The sequence below is a fragment of the Arachis hypogaea genome, chromosome 3 (genome assembly GCF_003086295.3).
Source record: "Arachis hypogaea cultivar Tifrunner chromosome 3, arahy.Tifrunner.gnm2.J5K5, whole genome shotgun sequence".
Taxonomy (NCBI): domain Eukaryota; kingdom Viridiplantae; phylum Streptophyta; class Magnoliopsida; order Fabales; family Fabaceae; genus Arachis; species Arachis hypogaea.
The window spans coordinates 9,328,182-9,346,039 of NC_092038.1; the positions used below are offsets into that span (position 1 = coordinate 9,328,182).

The 17,858-nt window shown below is 30.4% G+C and overlaps 2 protein-coding genes across 7 annotated transcripts; both read right to left on the bottom strand.

Annotated features, from left to right (window-relative positions):
- Positions 1–439: 439 nt before the first annotated feature.
- On the bottom strand, positions 440–4,639 carry LOC112789354 (maltose excess protein 1-like, chloroplastic). Of its 4 annotated transcripts, none has more exons than XM_025831203.3 (9): positions 4,083–4,639; positions 3,687–3,860; positions 2,763–3,053; positions 2,451–2,540; positions 1,955–2,056; positions 1,753–1,871; positions 1,280–1,342; positions 1,132–1,193; positions 440–840 (listed from the first exon to the last, which is right to left on the bottom strand). In XM_025831203.3, the coding sequence occupies exons 1-9, from the start codon at positions 4,341–4,343 to the stop codon at positions 758–760; spliced, it is 1,245 nt and encodes a 414-aa protein (XP_025686988.1). In that variant the 5' UTR covers positions 4,344–4,639; the 3' UTR covers positions 440–757. The 4 variants fall into 4 exon arrangements, 3 of the variants coding, with proteins under 3 accessions (XP_025686988.1, XP_025686989.1, XP_072088440.1); XM_025831204.3 differs by having other exon boundaries at positions 3,687–3,853; positions 4,083–4,524; XR_011879507.1 differs by lacking the exon at positions 1,280–1,342 and having other exon boundaries at positions 613–840; positions 1,132–1,229; positions 1,728–1,871; positions 4,083–4,629.
- Positions 4,640–5,512: 873 nt separating this feature from the next.
- On the bottom strand, positions 5,513–10,584 carry LOC112789355 (RNA polymerase sigma factor sigA). Of its 3 annotated transcripts, none has more exons than XM_025831208.3 (10): positions 10,005–10,584; positions 8,914–9,656; positions 7,884–8,082; positions 7,705–7,797; positions 7,170–7,298; positions 7,028–7,081; positions 6,856–6,933; positions 6,689–6,751; positions 6,282–6,394; positions 5,513–5,892 (listed from the first exon to the last, which is right to left on the bottom strand). In XM_025831208.3, exons 2-10 carry the CDS (start codon positions 9,609–9,611, stop codon positions 5,784–5,786), a joined length of 1,536 nt encoding a protein of 511 aa, XP_025686993.1. In that variant the 5' UTR covers positions 9,612–9,656; positions 10,005–10,584; the 3' UTR covers positions 5,513–5,783. The 3 variants fall into 3 exon arrangements, with proteins under 3 accessions (XP_025686993.1, XP_025686992.1, XP_025686991.1); XM_025831207.3 differs by having other exon boundaries at positions 8,914–9,679; positions 10,005–10,385; XM_025831206.3 differs by having other exon boundaries at positions 8,914–9,688; positions 10,005–10,384.
- Positions 10,585–17,858: the final 7,274 nt, after the last annotated feature.

Consider the following 17,858-nt stretch of genomic DNA (forward strand, 5'->3'; position numbering starts at 1 on the left):
TCACCATGGATTTAGATATAAATACATGCATTGTTTAACTCATTTTTAATGTATATTTTGTATTTCAACATGTATTTTCTATAAAAGACTAGTTTAATGACTATATTTTAGTGCATATGTAGTAGCATGGTTGATAAAATAATTAGCAACACTTAATTATTAAGATAATCACATGATTTAATTACAAAAACAACAACAACAACAAAACCTTGTCCCATTAGATGGAGTCGGCTACATGAATTAAATGGCGCCATCGGCTACATGATTTAATTACAAATTTGACAAAATTTAATTATTTCAGAGTGTTGACCAAAAAAATAAAATAAAAACAAAATTAGAGAGTAAACATAATACTATACTCTTCCCTCAAAATACAAGAATTTTGATTGAGTAAATGACTGTATAACACATTAAGTGTATAGTAATTAAACTCAAGCAATTGAAGAAACAATTGAATAAAGGAATTAGTCTCATCAATACATTTATGTCCTAGAAGTGCAAAGCAATGCTATATCACAACTTGAATGTGAGATCCTTAAACCTTTTTATTTAGTTACAACATTATTGTTCTCAGCCCTCAGAGCTGAGAGGAATACTAATTATGATCCAACGTACTATAAGTAATATATGTATAATATATAAAAACTCAGTAGTTTGTATACAACTGTTGTATCTACCAAGCGTCAATTTTCAACAAGGATTAATCTATGGCTGGATAATTTGAGCTTCAGTGCAGCAACAATACAAGCTTGGACTTTCATGATCCAGAAACTAAGTCACTTATGGAAGTCAAAGGTGAACTGTAACCATGCACTACAGAATCTCTCCAGAAAGCCATTCCTATCACAATTCACAAGGAAGAAAATAAAATAAAATAAAAGAAAATCAATCTCCACAAAATATTGTATTTTTGGTATAATGCTACTAGTCTATTTATTGAGAGGAAAAAAAATACTATGTTTAAATTTTCTAGAATCACATTTTTGTAGAATGCAAATGACTACAATTGCAATATGGAGATGGGATACCTATAATATCTGAGTTATGAATCATATCAATGTATTATTATGAGTGTGTGACTGTGTTTCAGTGTGTTTGTGTGTTATCATTAGGGCCAGGAGAGTAATTAACCTATCCATGAAACCAAACCAGCAGTAGCTGCCAAGAAGAATTCCTTGCTGATAATGTTTGACCTGAAAAGAAAGCGCAATATTAGTTTATAATTGTTGCTGAAGGAAACACACAAATGCAGGGGAAAAGTGAGCATAGATTAGCTTACAAGTATAGGCATGCAATGTTCCCGTATCCGTAAAAAAAGGTAGCCCAAGCTGAACCAGTGAACCTACAATTACAGTTCATTTTAACCAATGAAGAGCCGACTTTATATGTAGAAGTAGCTACAAAAAAAATACACAACACCAAAATTGAAGCAAGAACAACACGAAGGCAATGGTGGAAGATCAAGAAACTATAGGTGGGCCATGTGCATGTCAACGGGAGCAGAGTAAATAAAAGTGCTGTTAATTATAGTATAACCATGAAAAACTGGATTTAGAATTCCATGCATCAACAAGTCACTTTGCTTTCTACTATGAAAAGTAGCAACCTGTACCCTATTACCTTAGAGTACAAACAATGTAATGATATGTGCTATTTGGTCAAGGGCTCAATGATAAAACTGTTCTAAAATGTCATGTATGTAAATATGGTGTTCCGATGAAATGTACATGTCAGGAGAAAACAGAGAATTACCACATGAGATCACGGATTAAGAGTGCACGTGGGAGCATAAGTCCATTCCCAATCATAGCTAGCAACATAGAAATTGCTGACAAGCCTTTCATGTTCTCGGGATTGAGATAATTTGTCCACTAGAGAACAAGAAAAGTCACAAAGGTCATAAATACAAGAATCGAACTGCTCCTTGTAAATATTTCTCGTATATAACATTTACCATTTGGGAAACCGGCATCCACATGAAAAGTAATGTAGCTGTCCATCCAGATATTCCTCCAACAAATTTGACACCTTGCTCAGAAAGTTTTCCACTTCTTGCCTGCAAATCTTAAAAACTATGCATTTAACATGACAATGGAAGTAAAAGCCTATACTACTAAATTATGCATTTCTTAGTTTCAGTTGATAGATAATATGACGTTTAAATGTAACGATATGGATCCCATCTCTGTGAATACCCTATTCTGCATGAATTGGTGAAATAAGTGCATAATCATGACTTGCTTTCATTTTAAGGCATGTTGTTGCAAAAACCTTCTTTTTTTATGTTACTTAATCATAAGAGTTTCAAGCGAACTAGAAAATAATGTTTACAAGGTACAGCAGATCAAGATATAAGCACTAGGGGCAGTAGATGGCATACTCATCCAACCTGGACTAAGTTGAGAGTTAAGACATAATCAAACAGAAAACAAAGGATATAAGAAGATTACCATGGTAACAGCCAAGACAGCTATCACAAAAGAAATTGCCCCGGGCAAGATGCTGTTAGGTATATAGGGGACAAATGTCGACCACATTATCTGTATCCAGATTATAAATTAGACAACGTAATATGAGAGGCAAAAGGATATAAAGATGTTATCTGCCAGTGTGCACCAATGCACGCAAGATGAGATGATACTAACATGCATAAGCAGTTGTTACTGAATTAATGTGATTATGTCGTACTACTACTTAACAAAATTAAATAAAATTGATACAATTCTCTGATTTATATTGAGGGGGTAAAAGGAAAGTATTACCTGGGGAAGCACAGATAAACCCCCAATAGTAATGAAATCTTCCCACAATCGAAAGATTCCGGCATTTAGCAAACCAAAGTAATTCATGAAATTCAGGAAAAGACCAGACACCACAACAACTGAAGTCGCCGAAAAGTACGGCAAAGGCATAGCTTCTGCCAATGCCAGCTGAGCAAGGACCACAAATGTTGAAACGACACCCAGTGTCTGCACTACCATTGCTCCCTGTTCTCTCTTCTTGGCAAAGTATGAAAGTAGTGACAAGTTTCCAAGCAAACTAGTAAGCATTCCCTACATTGACACCCTTATTGTGTAAGATCAATTTCACATTGAGGTAATTAAACGAAGAACAGGAACAACTGAATAAAGACAATCGGAATCTATAAATTCTGAAACTTTACAATTCTATAGCATAATTTGAAACAATGGTTAAAACTTGAATATTTCAGCCAAGCGAAGAGAATTCACACAAGCTTTGGAAACAACTACTCTAGTTTAATGAAGTAAAACATGATTACACTCAATTATTCAGTTAAAAAAATGTACTCAGATGTGAACAAAAATAGCAAAAAAGAAGAAGGGGGTAAATCACACTCACCTATCTTAATATACACACAACACCCTTCTATTTCCAAAAATACACACTAATCTCCCCTGAGATTTAAACATAACACTGACTCTCTATAAGGAAGGTACATGTAGGCATGACAAATTAACGTGCAAAATGTGTTATATCATCTACCCTCAAGGAGGAATGTGTAAATCACACAAAATATAATAATTCAACAAGAAAAATTACGGAGTAAAAATTTGATAATTAAAATTTTTAGGACTAAAGCGTTCGACTAGAATTTCCTTAGGACTGATTCCGGGGATTAATTGGGATTTATTTAAGGGATTACAAAACTTGAGGCAGCACCCTACCAGCCACGGGACAGCCATGAGAGCAGTATTATTTCCAGCTGCAAGATTTCGAGCATTGAGTATAATCTGTGGCATTTGCAGTAACAAAAAAGGAATATTGGCAGCTCCAGAGAATTTTGCTGTAAGAGAATCCCATTGCTGGTAGCTTTCATTTCTCCCAAAGTTAACTGATCCCTTCAAACAATGCACAAAGTTAATCCCAAAAGAGAACACCACTGTAATATGATAAATCAAAATAAAACTGCAAACAAGGTTAAAACTTGTATCCAATTATTCAACAATCATATAAACCCATTACATAAAAATCCAAAATTTCCCAATGACAAGGTGCCACTGAATTCGGGAACCAAAAAAATGGTGACAATGTGTGGGCGGGGAGGGGGGTTAAAGAGGTACCTGGTGATGCGGATCGGGGGCATCAGAATCAAGAGCATTGAGAGAGATATTGGGTCTTCTGAGCCTTGGAAAACCAAAGAGGTTGGAGGCAGACGCAGAAGCATTATGATGATGTGTGCGAGGGAGAAGCAGCGTGGGATATTTGAATTGGACGAGGTTGTTTTTGTTATTGTTATTGTTGCGGTTGTGATGTTGACTTTGGTGGTGTCTAAGAGGAGCATAAGGTGGAGGATGAGACACAACACAAGACTGATGAGCCATGACTTGAATTGGTTGAAGCTCGCATTCGCCCACCAAGTGTTTGATATTATTACTCGATGATTCTGATTGGGATTCGAATGAGACAAGAAAGGAGAGTAAGTGAATGAATAGAAATAGGAGTTTGGAGGGAGTGAAGAATGTGAAGTGTGTGTTGGGGTTTGGAAAACGGGGATTGGACGGTGGCAGATATGAGGATCTCCAAGACTACCACGTGGATATTATTATTTCATATTTGCTTCCAACTTTAACTGCATCTGCAATCTTGCACTTTGACGCATCTTGCAGCAATTTGCACCGTGGAAGCTGAGTAACGTTAAGGGCCCTTATTTTTTCTTTCAAATATCCAACGGAGTAGATCAATTGAAGTTACGCTGGCAATACCTACTCGTATATTTGGGATACTCTGTTGATGACCAATAAATTACTATATGTATAAGGTGTGATTCAAACCCACAACATTTATTTAAGTAGATGAATAAGTTGGTCACTCGACCAATTCAAATTAATTTCGAATATTCACTCTAATTGAAGCGAATTGACCATCCGAATCGGTGGAATTACATATATGATAGGATTCTCATCTATTTTATCCAACCTACCCAAATTATCAAATTAGATATGTTGTCAAATATATAAAAATAATAATCAACTTAGGTTAATCAAGTCTATTTAAATAAATATCAGAAATTTAAATATTATTTTATATATAGAATAATTTATTAACCAGCATCAAACCTTAAATTGAATTTTGAAAAAATGTGTTTCCTTTTCCTTGTTTTCTAAGTTGTGATAATCTCAAAATAATAAAGAAATGAAAGTGGGATCTTCTTGATCCGATAGAACAATCATTTATAAAGATGCCCCAAACAATTAACTTTTGATACAGAAGGAATATTAGTTATCTTATTCAATCAATTTAATTGTGCATCGTACCATCATTCATGTCAAAAGAGGAATGCATTATCATGCATGTAAAGAAAGATGCTTGATTCTTCTCACATCCACTATACAGAAAATCTCTCCATAAAACTTGTGATGATTCTTCACATGTTACTTTTATGATGGAAAGTATGTGTGCATATATTGCAACCTAGCATGTGGTAGATAGCACACACTTAAGATCTATTGCTATGTTGGCTTTTTGGGACTATGGCCCCTACAAATAGAAGGAAAAAATAAACGTGACCTCATCATTTCTGGAATAGAAAGTTGAGATCCATAGATTGTATCCCTCAACCTATTGATAAAAACAAAAACTATTACAATAGACAATAATTGATCTTATGATGGGGTTTACAAATCTTCAGTGTTCCCTTATATGGCCTCTTTCATCTATTTTCAATCAGGAAGTTAAATTTTCTAGGTACACACTTCCCTTCTGTATATATACATTTTTTAACATGTCTCTCTCTCTTTCTCAATCTATGATGAGTCCAAAGTCTAATGTTTCAAAAGCATGGCTTCCATCCCTCCCTTCCTTGCAGCATGTTTTAGTTTCTCCAATGCAACAAGTCCAACTTGTCTTACTCTTTCTCTTGACAACCCTATCCTGCACAGAGAAAGAACACCAAGTCGCCAACAGAATTAGAAATGTTAAAGGTTTCTCGTTCGAATAGTTTTAACTTTCGACAGCGGAACGAATGACTGGGACGAACACCATAGTTTCTTTAGAAGTTGTTGGAAAACTTTTGATTGTCCGAAAAGCATCATTTAGCATTGACTCATGACATGAAGTGTAGTTAGTGTGATACATTGAAGCTTCATTTCAGAGCATGTAAAGTGTAAGTGACATGAAAGTGGGAATTAAACCATAAAGCTCCATGAAGTGCACCAGCATTGCAAGAGCAATGAGTGAATTACCAAATATTATGTATCACATGTGAATTTATAGTTGCAAATTTCCAATTCAAGAAATTGGATATCATGGTTGAAACTCACCGTTTACTAATATCCTCCCATGTAAGAGATTCTCTATCCAATCCGTAATAGAGTCGAATGATTTCTCTCTCTCTTTCCACAAGCGTCACATTAAGGAGTTTATTCACTTCGTCCTGTAAACGATTACAACGGGTATTACAACCATATGGAAGTTCAGAAATGACTATGCAGGTTCTCTGCCTGAAAAGAGATTAACTTCATTTCCAAATTTGAGCCTTTTAGGGGAAGAAAACACATTATTTAAACGATGCCAATTTACTATGCTTACATATATCATCCAATGCCATCATAGTGTTCACTGTGAAAATTATAAAGATGCATTTTGGAGCTAAGTTAAAGGATCATTATACATGCACTTAAAAAAGGAACAATATACAGAGCATTAAAATGAAAACTTCCCTACATACCTTTAGTGCCCATTCATCTACTCTATTCCACGGGATGTTCTCTTCGCGAGTATCAGCGATATACTGGGAAAAAACAGAAAACAAATGAGATGGTTGATAACAATTCATAAAGCCGAAAGCAGTTCCAATGATCATCCTTGATGTACTAGTAAAGACTTAACACTTACACTATGATGAGTTTCTCCTGGAAGACCATTCAAAGATGGAAACGCCTCCCTATCAAGCGAGAAAATTTTACTCATTGCCTGCAATATTTATGTAAATTGCACACGGTCAACAACAGAACAGTAGGATATCTAAATATGTATATGAGGGTCGTGTAACTCTATGATTCATTACCTCAGTGGCATTTCTGACTTTCTTTTGAGACATATTAAGACATTTTGCTATCCTCTGAAAAAGAAAACAGTTCAGGTTGGCTTACCAATACTTTAAAATTCTAAAATATTTTATACAGAAGTTCTAATTTTAGATGACTTACTTCCACAGTTGGAGTAACTCCTTTTTCTTCCAGTCTAAACTTTGCATTGCGGATCAAAGATAATCTTTCGTGTATATGAGTCGGCAATCTAAGTGTTCTTGAATTTTCAACTAAGGCTCTTGAAACACCCTGTCAGAAGAGAAAACATAATCCATGCTAAACAGACCAATTTGAGTTGTAAAATATCCTTGCTCGGATTTCTTAGAACACAAGTTTATATGATCCCAATACTAATAAAATGGAAATAGATGAATTTTCTATAACTAAATTGGTTACTTAGATAAAAATGACAGCATAGGAGCATATGCTATATAATATCAAAGGTTTAAACAAATTCTGTTGATTGTAAAATATATGCTTATATAATTTCAAGTTTTGCACAAATTATGAGACCAATGAAAGCCTTTAATAGAAATTTTTTCAAGAGGTTTCATTAAATATTTTCTGATATGCAACCCTTATTTCCCTTGATTTTAGAAGTATGTGTAATCTACACAAAAGAAGTTGTCTAAAGAAAAAGAACACACAGCCTCACCTGACGTATCCACCAATAAACATAAGTTGAAATCTTAAACCCCTTTGAAGAATCAAACTTCTCAATCCCACGAAGAAGTCCAATCAAACCACCCTACACAGAAAATACATCAAGTCAAGCACAACTGAGAAGACAAAAAGTCTAACTTGAAGTTAAGACAGAGATTCTATGTAATTCACCTGAACAAGGTCATCCATTTCGGCTCCCATGTTATCATATCTTTGAGCAATAGACAAAACTAAGCGAACATTGCTCATAGCCAACTTTTCTCTTGCCAAAGAGCACTCTATCATTTTTGCTCGTAGTGCAGCCCGAGAAATCTTCAATGATGCTGCAATTTGATCATCAGAGGGCTCACATCCTAGTTTGTCCTTCATTCTGATACTCACAGAAAATGTTTATAGGTAACTAAGATCAGTTACTTTTTTCTAAAGAAGCAAACAAAGTCACATAACAAAACTGCCTATTAAAGTTTCCTAAATGGATGCAAAAGAATTGACATATCAAGAACAGTGTGAACACTCAACATGACTATTTGATTATAAAAGATAATGATTTGTACTCCATCCTTATAGAACTCTTAGTAGCAATATGTTGTTGAAAGTTAACAATGATGTGAAGGAAATATTCCTATTGCCCTTAGTTAAATAAGATGAAAGAAAATTCAAAATGGTAGTCCATGTTCCGTCTGTAAAAAGTTCTATATATGCATTAACTAATTACTGAAACTAAGGCTCTGCCATTGACTTAAGAAATTAAAACAGTGAATTTCTCATGAAAATGAGACTTAAAAATCATGAAGTTGCAGAGAATTCACTGATGGCTCTTAAGGTCTTAATATTCATTCAGAATATAAGATTTCTATAAAGGGAAATAATTTATCATCCTAAACATCCTCCTAATTACTAGTGTTTAGGAGCATTTATCATTTAGTATTTAGGAGGATTTGTTGGATGCTCTATCATAGCTATGAAGTAAAAGAATGATCAGCTGATCATTCAAGTTTGTTAACTTTCAATGCTTAAGTGACAATCCTTCTCTTCCTCAAGGGAATAAGATTACTTAACATGCAACATTCTTGGGACAAAAAGAATGCTTAAATTTTTAAATTGCAGCGTATGGAATATGATAAGCAAGCTATAAATAAGATATATTCTTCTTTCAGTGAATCATAGGATCCCAAAATAAGAAACAAAAACATGCAATTACCTGGATTTATGCTCCTCTAAGGAAAGTCCAGCTTTTATTTTCTCTGAAAGGTTTACAACTTCAGCATGAGAGAGCAATTGCTCACTCACTACTCCTTTCACATAGCCCTTCAAACGATATTGAAGCAGCTCTGGACTGATGGCAGACCTCAGCTGCATAGCAGTACATGGTTCGATCATTGCGCTGGTTTTACCCGAGGCCTTCCTCTTGGTGTTCATTCTTCTCTGTCTTGCAGACACCCCAGAACAAGTTACTGCCACTTTCCTTCGGCTTTTATCCATTCTCGAATGCTCGTTTAGCACATCCCTCTCAAAAGAAAGGTTCCACTGCTTTTCCAGCATTGACTTCTGCAGCAAAAGAAGAGCCTCCACAGAATAACCCATTTCAGAGCTTTCCAACTCTAAGTCACTGGAACTGAATCCTTGAAACCACGATGGATCTGAAGTACCGGCTGCCTCGGCATCAACATGTTCCTGAAGAGCCTTGATGGACTGGTTTTGGCGATTCGATGCTGCAAAGGTCGGGGTGTAATTGGATGGCTTCTTAGCAATTATTACAGACTTTGTTGGAACAATCTGATAGTGTGTGGATCCAAAATCAGTGCCAAATGAAAGCTTTTCAGTAACATCAGAGTAATGGTATGATGAACTCAAAATCCTCTTGCCTCCACTGAGTCCAATAACTGCTGCAGTAGCCATTGTTATACTCCCCTAATAACTATGTGCGAGTAACATCAAACTTCCCTATTAAGTCAATAATTCTTAACCTGTGTCAGCTGAAAATACAGCTCTCAGAAAATTCCCAAATTGTTCTAAGTTCTAACCATATGATTATCCATGAAATAGCAAAACAACACTAATAGAATAAAATCAAAGGAACAAGATAATTCAGGATCCATATACTTCAATTTTTGAGTGTAGAATCCACTGAAACAACTTATAAAGTTACAGCATATAAAAGCGGAAGTTCCCAAATGAAAAACAAACACATAAATGAATTGGGGTTTAGTTAAAGTTGCATTTTTTTCAAAAATTGAAACATAAAAGGTGCAATAACGGAAAATGATGCATGGCATGTTTTTGATGAAGTACCTGAGTGAACTGAGAAAGAGAAATGCAATTCAGAGAATGATGATTGCTCCAAAAAGGTATTAGCTTAGTAGTTCTTATTTAGAATCATACAATCAAAAGGAACAAGCTCACAGGAAGAGATTTCACTCACATAACTGTTGGTGTGGAAGGAAATAACGTTGCTGCTATATTAGATTTTTTTTTTTTTTTAATAATTATTCTTTTATTATCACTATCATATAAAAATTAATTAATTTATGTTTGAGAGAAAGCAACAGAGAAATAAATGAATGAAACATAAATTTGAAGGGGAAAAAAATGAAAAGATAAAGATATGGAAGAGAGAGATATCATTGGTTAGAAGAGATATTGGGACCAGCCTTGAGTGGTGTGTGATGCTTTGTCTTTCTCTTAATTCCACGTTCCCTTATTTGTTTTCTTCATTTTCATAATTTTTTTTCCTTTTTTAGTTTTTCCGGTTTTATTTTTTTCTATAATTCTATGTGCTTATTAATTTAAGTCTTGACTCGTAGATTTTTTCCTCTTACTGGGGGAAGGACCAAGGTATTAGGCAAGTTAGCCACTATAATTCCATGTGCTTGTTTGCTTATGTCTTATGTATTGAATTCATATTAATTTGTTTAATCATATAATAATGATTTAATTTAATAACAATGAGTAGACATTACTACTACTTTACTATTTTATTTTACTTTTAAATTTATTTTAATATATATAATATAAAAAGTGTTATACTATTATTTAATCAAGATTCCTATTTTTGATGATGTTTTAAATATTAAAAAATAATTATCTTTATAAAATATGAAAAATATTTTATAAAATTTATTTATATTATTAGTGAATGAAAATTAATTTCTTTTCAATTTTTTGTGGTTGGAATTTGTTGGTAAATGTAAATGACACGTAATTATTAAAAAGTATTGGGCCCCAACTTCCAATGGCTAGTTCGAAAAATAAAGCAGGCTTTCTTTTAGGCCCAAGATAGTTAGACATATGAGAGGCATTGTGTTGTTGGACTAAGAAGTTGATGGGGTTTAATTCTTAGATCCAAAATTAAATGAGCTTTGAACACCAAAAATGGTAATGGGCTTTTATATTGGTCCTATTCGCCATTTGTTTAGGCCCGAGTCCGTTACCCAAAAGCAGACTGAGTCCTCTTCAATCATGAAATGAGATGTAATGAGAGGTCTAAATGTTCGAAAATCAACCAAATGGGCTACCCAAACATCTAAAGGACTTAAACTACTTTTCTGACTTTATGCACATCCTTAACAAAAAGAGTCCATAACAAAAAAGAGACAGAAAAACAAAAAACAGTTAACCAGAAACAAAATTTAAGCACATCTAAAGCTGGTTGGATCCAACATCCAAAAATAATAAATAAATAAAAAATCATTTGATCATACAAATAATGTCATTTGATTTTTTTTAGAAAAATTCGTCCATACAACACTATTCAAATTCATCTAAAGATAAGAAAATAGAGGAGCAAACTAGCTTGTCACACAAAGTCTGGAAACTCATCCAGATTTTTACTTTATTGATTTACCTCCTATAAAATTAAAGTTTGTTATTGTCAATAATTATAAAATAGTGTTTATACCATGACCTAAATAATACGATAATGTCTAAAAATAGACATATAATTATTATTAGATCAAATTTAAAATAGTCCGTTTAAATTTAAAGATGAACATTTCAAAGACATAAGATTTGAACACCTCTACTAATCAAGAGTTCGGGTATCAAGATCCAAGTCCGACTTGATTTAAAAAACAGGAAAGAATTCTCTAGTTTAATTAAATAAAGAACCAAAGTAGATCAGTAACTGAAATAACTAATTCCTGATTCTTAAGATAATTCTTGATGTACTATTAGTTAACTATTTCTACCTTTTGATTTTCTGTTTTATATATATATTACACCTCTAGTTGAATAACTAAGTGAATACAATTAAAAGAAATATGACTGATATACCAAGAATTTTAAATCTTTTCTTGTTGCACAAAGTTCTCATTCTCTGCTTTCTCTTTTGCATAATTCATTGCAAATCAACTTTTCACATGTATCAAAAACTTGAATCTTGATCTATGGCATTTATTGTTCCTCTTTTTGTAACTAACAACAATAAATATACACTCAATTTTATTACCGACAAACTGGATGACACCAATTTTATAACATGAAACAATAAGCTCTCTTTACAATTAAAGGTCAAAATTTAGAAGATCATATTATTGAAGAAAAAGAACCTACAAAATATGCCTTTGATGCTGAAAATTGGTATCATCTTAAGTATGTACACTAAATGGATGTAAAATTATTCTAATATCTTTTCTTGGGTATGTCTAAAACGAGTACAATAATTATGTGTTTATTGGATGCGTCATATTTATATAGACCATTAGATTTGATTAGATGAAAATTAAAGGCTAATATAAAAGAAGAGTATTGATGGATTCTAATAAATATATCCTAATACGTAAATAAATACTTTAAATGGCAATACTTTAAATGACAATAAAATCTTTTATTCTTAAATAATTAAATATAAAATATATCAATACAAAAATATAAGTATTATTTATTCAATAAGATTAATTATTATACAAAAAAATTTTATAATATTAAAAAATTATATTAAAATAAAATTTTATACTGTAACATAAAAATATAAAATAATTAAAATTTTATTTTATATTACTTGACAAATAATTAGATTATTATATTTAAAAATTTATTAATTAATTAATTTTATTAAAAATATTATTATATAAAATAATTTTTCATCAAAATATTTTAAAAATATAATTTATTTAAAATATTATATATAATACATGAAAATATTAACTTTTTAATTTTTTTAAGAAAAACAGAATAAAAATAATATAATTCAAAATATTGCCTATCATATTATATATTTATTTATATTAGTAAGACCTAAACTAATTAAACTTACCTAATTAAAAATATAAAACATATAAATACAAAAAATAAATATTTTTTATTTATTAAAATTAACATTTAAAGTTTTATATGTATAATATTTAAAATTATATATTTATAATAAGATCATTTTTTTATTTTTATTATTTTCAAGTATTTTTTATTGTTTTAGTTAAATTTTTTATTCTCTAACTCGACTATATATATATATATATATATATATATATGTGTGTGTGTGTGTGAAAAATTAGTGTAAATATCATAATATTTTCAAAATACTTTTATTTTTGTTGTATTTATATGTTTTATATTTTTAATTACGTAAGTTTAATTAGTTTAGATCTTACTAATATAAGTAAATATATAATGTGAATGGCATATATTTAGAATTATATTATTTTTATTCCGTTTTTCTAAAAAAATTAAAAAAATAAAAAAGTTAATATTTTCATGTATTATATATAATATTTTAAATAAATTATATTTTTAAAATATTTTGATGAAAAATTATTTTATATAATAATATTTTTAACAAAATTAATTAATTAATAAATTTTTGAATATAATAATCTAATTATTTGTCAAGTAATATAAAATAAAATTTTAATTATTTTATATTTTTATGTTACAGTATAAAATTTTATTTTAATATAATATTTTAATATTATAAAAAATATTTGTATAATAATTAATTTTATTGAATAAATAATACTCATATTTTTGTATTTATATATTTTATATTTAATTATTTAAGAATAAAAGATTCTGTTACCTTTTAAAGTATTGTGTATTAAAGTACTGTCATTTAAAACATTTATTTTTATACTAGGATATTTTATATTTATTAGAGTCTATCAATGCTGTTCTTTCATATTAGTCTTTGATTTTCATTTAATCAAATCTAATGGTCTATATAAATGTGGCGCATCCAATAAGCACATAATTATTGTGCTCGTTTTAGACATATCCTCTTTTCTTGGCTCTTTACATTTGTTGATGGTTCTTTTAAAATTGTACATTGCGAATCTGCTCTTCAAATTTAACACAAACTTTATCAAATATTTGCTGAATCCACCAAATTAAAGATCAAGCAATTAAAAACTCAACTCAAGAATGTCAAGAAGAACTCTCTCACCAACAACCAGTATCTTATTACCATCAAAAAACTTGTTGACTCTCTCATTGCTTTTGGATATGAAGTCCTGAATGAAAGACATATAGAAACCATGTGATGGTCTTCTTAAAGATTATTTCCACTACATTACACTTGTTCAAACCAAACATGAACTATTTACGAGTGGAGAGGTTAAAACTCTCCTTATTTCTGATGAAGCAATGCTTAAAAAGTTCAAACAATTTTTCATTAGATTAGCACAAGCTCAGTTAGCTCAATCAAATTTATCCAATCCAAGATTTGCAGGAAGAACCTCTGAAGGACGAAGAAGTGCTCATGTTTGAAGATTTGGACGTGGTGAAAGAAATTCATGGCAAGCAACAAACTGTTTTTATTGTCAAATGTGTAATTATCCAGGCCATTTCGCTTTACAATACTTCTATCGATTTGATCAAGCATACAATGGATACTCTTCTAATTCAGCCAATACTAATTCATATAATCTACCACCTCCTCCCTCCTCTTCCTTTCACCAGCCATAGTCCTACCTTACTTTCATCTCTTCTGTTGCTGTCACTGTATGGTACCCAAATATTGGTGCAAACCACCACCTCACACATAGTTCTGCCAATCTTTCTTTTCAGTTGAATATACTGGACCTGGTCAACTATATATAGCAAATGAATTTAGTATCTCTATCAAACATATTGTTTCTTCTTCTTTGCTTAATCTTCATAATAATCATCTCTTTGCTCTTAAAAATGTTTTACACATTTTTAAAATTACCAGAATCTTATAAATGTATCAAAGTTTTGTTTAGATAACAATGTGTTTTTTGAATTTCACTCCTTTCAATGTTTTGTTGAATTTCAGGTCAACAAGCAAACACTTCTTCAAAAAATTCTTAGACATGAACTATATTCTTTTGGTCATTTATGTGTGCCAACACTATTATATGATCATAATTATGTTCATATTTTTTTAGCTTCTTGTAATCTCAAGCTTGTTTTGTACCATAGAAAGTTTGGACATCCATCTAACTCTATAATAAAAAGCGTCCTCAAACAATGTAATATTCCTATTAATCAAAATTCAGCTAATGATTCTTTTGTTTTGTGACCATTGTTGCACAGTAAAAATGTATGCCCTCCTCTTTTTCCTTTCACAAATTGAATACATTTCTTCTTTATCATTTGTGTTTATTGACATTTAGGGTCCTACTTCATCAGAGTTTAAAAGGTAATTGCATATGATTCATATTCCAGCTAATTTTCAAATTGTTGATATGCTCACTAAACCACTATCCACTGCATCCTTTGAGAGATTCAAGAACAAATTCAGAATGGTTCCTCAATCCACTATGAGTTTGAGGGAGATTGTAGAAATTCAAAGTGCATCAGTAATTGAAATAACTAGTTTCTAATTATTGATGTACTATTAGTTGATGTGTTAGTTGACTATTTTCACCTTTTTTTTTGTTATAGTTAGTTTTTTTAGATATAGTACACTTCTAATTGAATAACTAAGTGAATACAATTGAAAGAAATAGTAGTAATATATTAAAATTTTCAAATTTTTTTTTGTTGTACAAAGTCTTCATTTTTTGCTTTCTCCTCTATTTCTATGCATAATTCATTGCATATCAACTTTCGACAGATTATTACCCTCAATGAAGTAACTATTTAACTTTGGTTAATTTTCTATGCAATAAAAAAAATTTATCCACTAATTTTGGATAAGATATTAATAAGTGATAATTAAGTTATGATCTCTTCTTATAAATAGCCTCCAATACTTTAATTAAGTATTTTTTTTAACCTAATTTACATAAACATGTTTAAATTCTTATTGACTTAAATATTAAAGTCTTTTACAAGTATTCTCAACTGCTGTTTTAAAACTGACGTAAAAATATTTTTGGCGCATTTACCATCACTTGTGACCTTTACACATTATCCATCTTAAGGTATACCTCAAAATAAGTGGCTACCTTATTCTGTCGTATTTCTAATCTTTAATATTGGACAGTAACTCGCTGCATTACCAAAATAAAAAAAGACAAACAGAAACAACCACCGGTAGTAATGAACCTAGATGCAACTCCTTTGGCCTTTGCTAAGGTTTCAAATTCTCTTGTTTGAAGAGTCGTTTTCCGTTGAAAGGGCAATTGATCTTAACCAACAGGAATATGTCTTGGAAACACCATGCTATCATTTAGCCGTGGCGGCAACTCCCTTCTTCTTTCTACCATTTTTTTGTTATCTTTTTCCACTATATCTCCTTTATTTTCACCATCATCGTATTGTTTTTTTTTTTTTTACCAAAAAATAAGAGATTCAAATCCGCAACCTCTTAATTAAGTATGACGAGACTATGTCATTTGAGGTATAACTCATTAACTCATCGTATTGTCTCTTGTATTTGTAATTTTGATCAATGAAATTCAGTTATCTCATATTCTCATAAAAAGATTTGCTCTTCTAAAAATAATTTGATCCTAGCCAATGTCAATTTTTAATTCATGCTCTAAATTAATATAACATTTTTTTGTCTTAGGCAAATTAATTTCTAACAAAGAAATTGACAAATTAGCTTTTGATCTTTTAAAATATTAGACAAATAAATTTATGATATAAAAAAATCAAATTAACCCCTTATAATTTTTTAAGCAATTAGAGATAATAAAATTTAGTTTGGGTAAACAGCTTAATTAAGTTATTTTTGAGAAAATAGTTTAAACAATAAATGACTATATTAAAAGTAACTTATAAATAAATTATTTTGTATTTATATTTTTTGTTTTAAAAGTGCTTATTTTATAAAAATGTGATAAGAAGTAGTAGTATTATGAGAGAAGTTTTTTTTTAACTTCTCTATAAGTTCCTAAATAGATTCTTAGAAAGTTACAATTTAATTAATTTTAAAAATTATATTAGACATTAATATTATTATTTTTCATAAACTAAAAATTAAAAAAAGTTACTTTTAAAACTTTTTAAATGGACGGTAATTTGTTATTAATGTTTCACTTTTTTAATAAGACATAGTAATACTTTTGATCATAATTAGTGTTTAAGATTAGAAATTCTTTTTGTTTTTATTTTTATTTTTATTTTTATTTTTATTTTTGAAATATGGGTATCTTTTATTGTTATGAACAGATCTGTAATGCGTTCCTCACTTTCATTATTCATTTTTCATTGTTGACTTCATCAAAAGTAAAAAAATATCTCGTCCACTTTATATAGAAAACAAAAATATATATAGTTTATGACGATCAAACGAGAAGACAAAAAGAGCAAACACAAAATAACCTTGTATTATAATACAATTAATTAATTAATAAATATAAATTAAAATAAAAACATTTGTAACGACGTCCACGCAAATATCATTTAATTCATTGGAATTAATTAATTAATTTCTGAGTGGTTCCAAGACGAAGAGCAATAGAAAACGAAATTGATATGCAATTCAATTGAGTAATTAAACTAATAGTGTCATCGATTAAAATATAAGCTAAGCTAATGATATCATTAACCTTTACAGTAGTGGTTATAATGATATCTAAACGTCGTGTTCAAGGTGCTGATCAAGGCCACACTTAACTTTTTTTTTATTTTACGGAATTTTCTAATTCGATACATCTATAATTAATTTGTTATAAATTAAAATTTTATTTAAAAATTTGTTATTAGTCAATAAATTACTAGATATTTAAATTCACTACAATTGTTTAAACGAATTAGTGAATTAATTATTAGACTAATCCAACTTAGTTACATTTATCT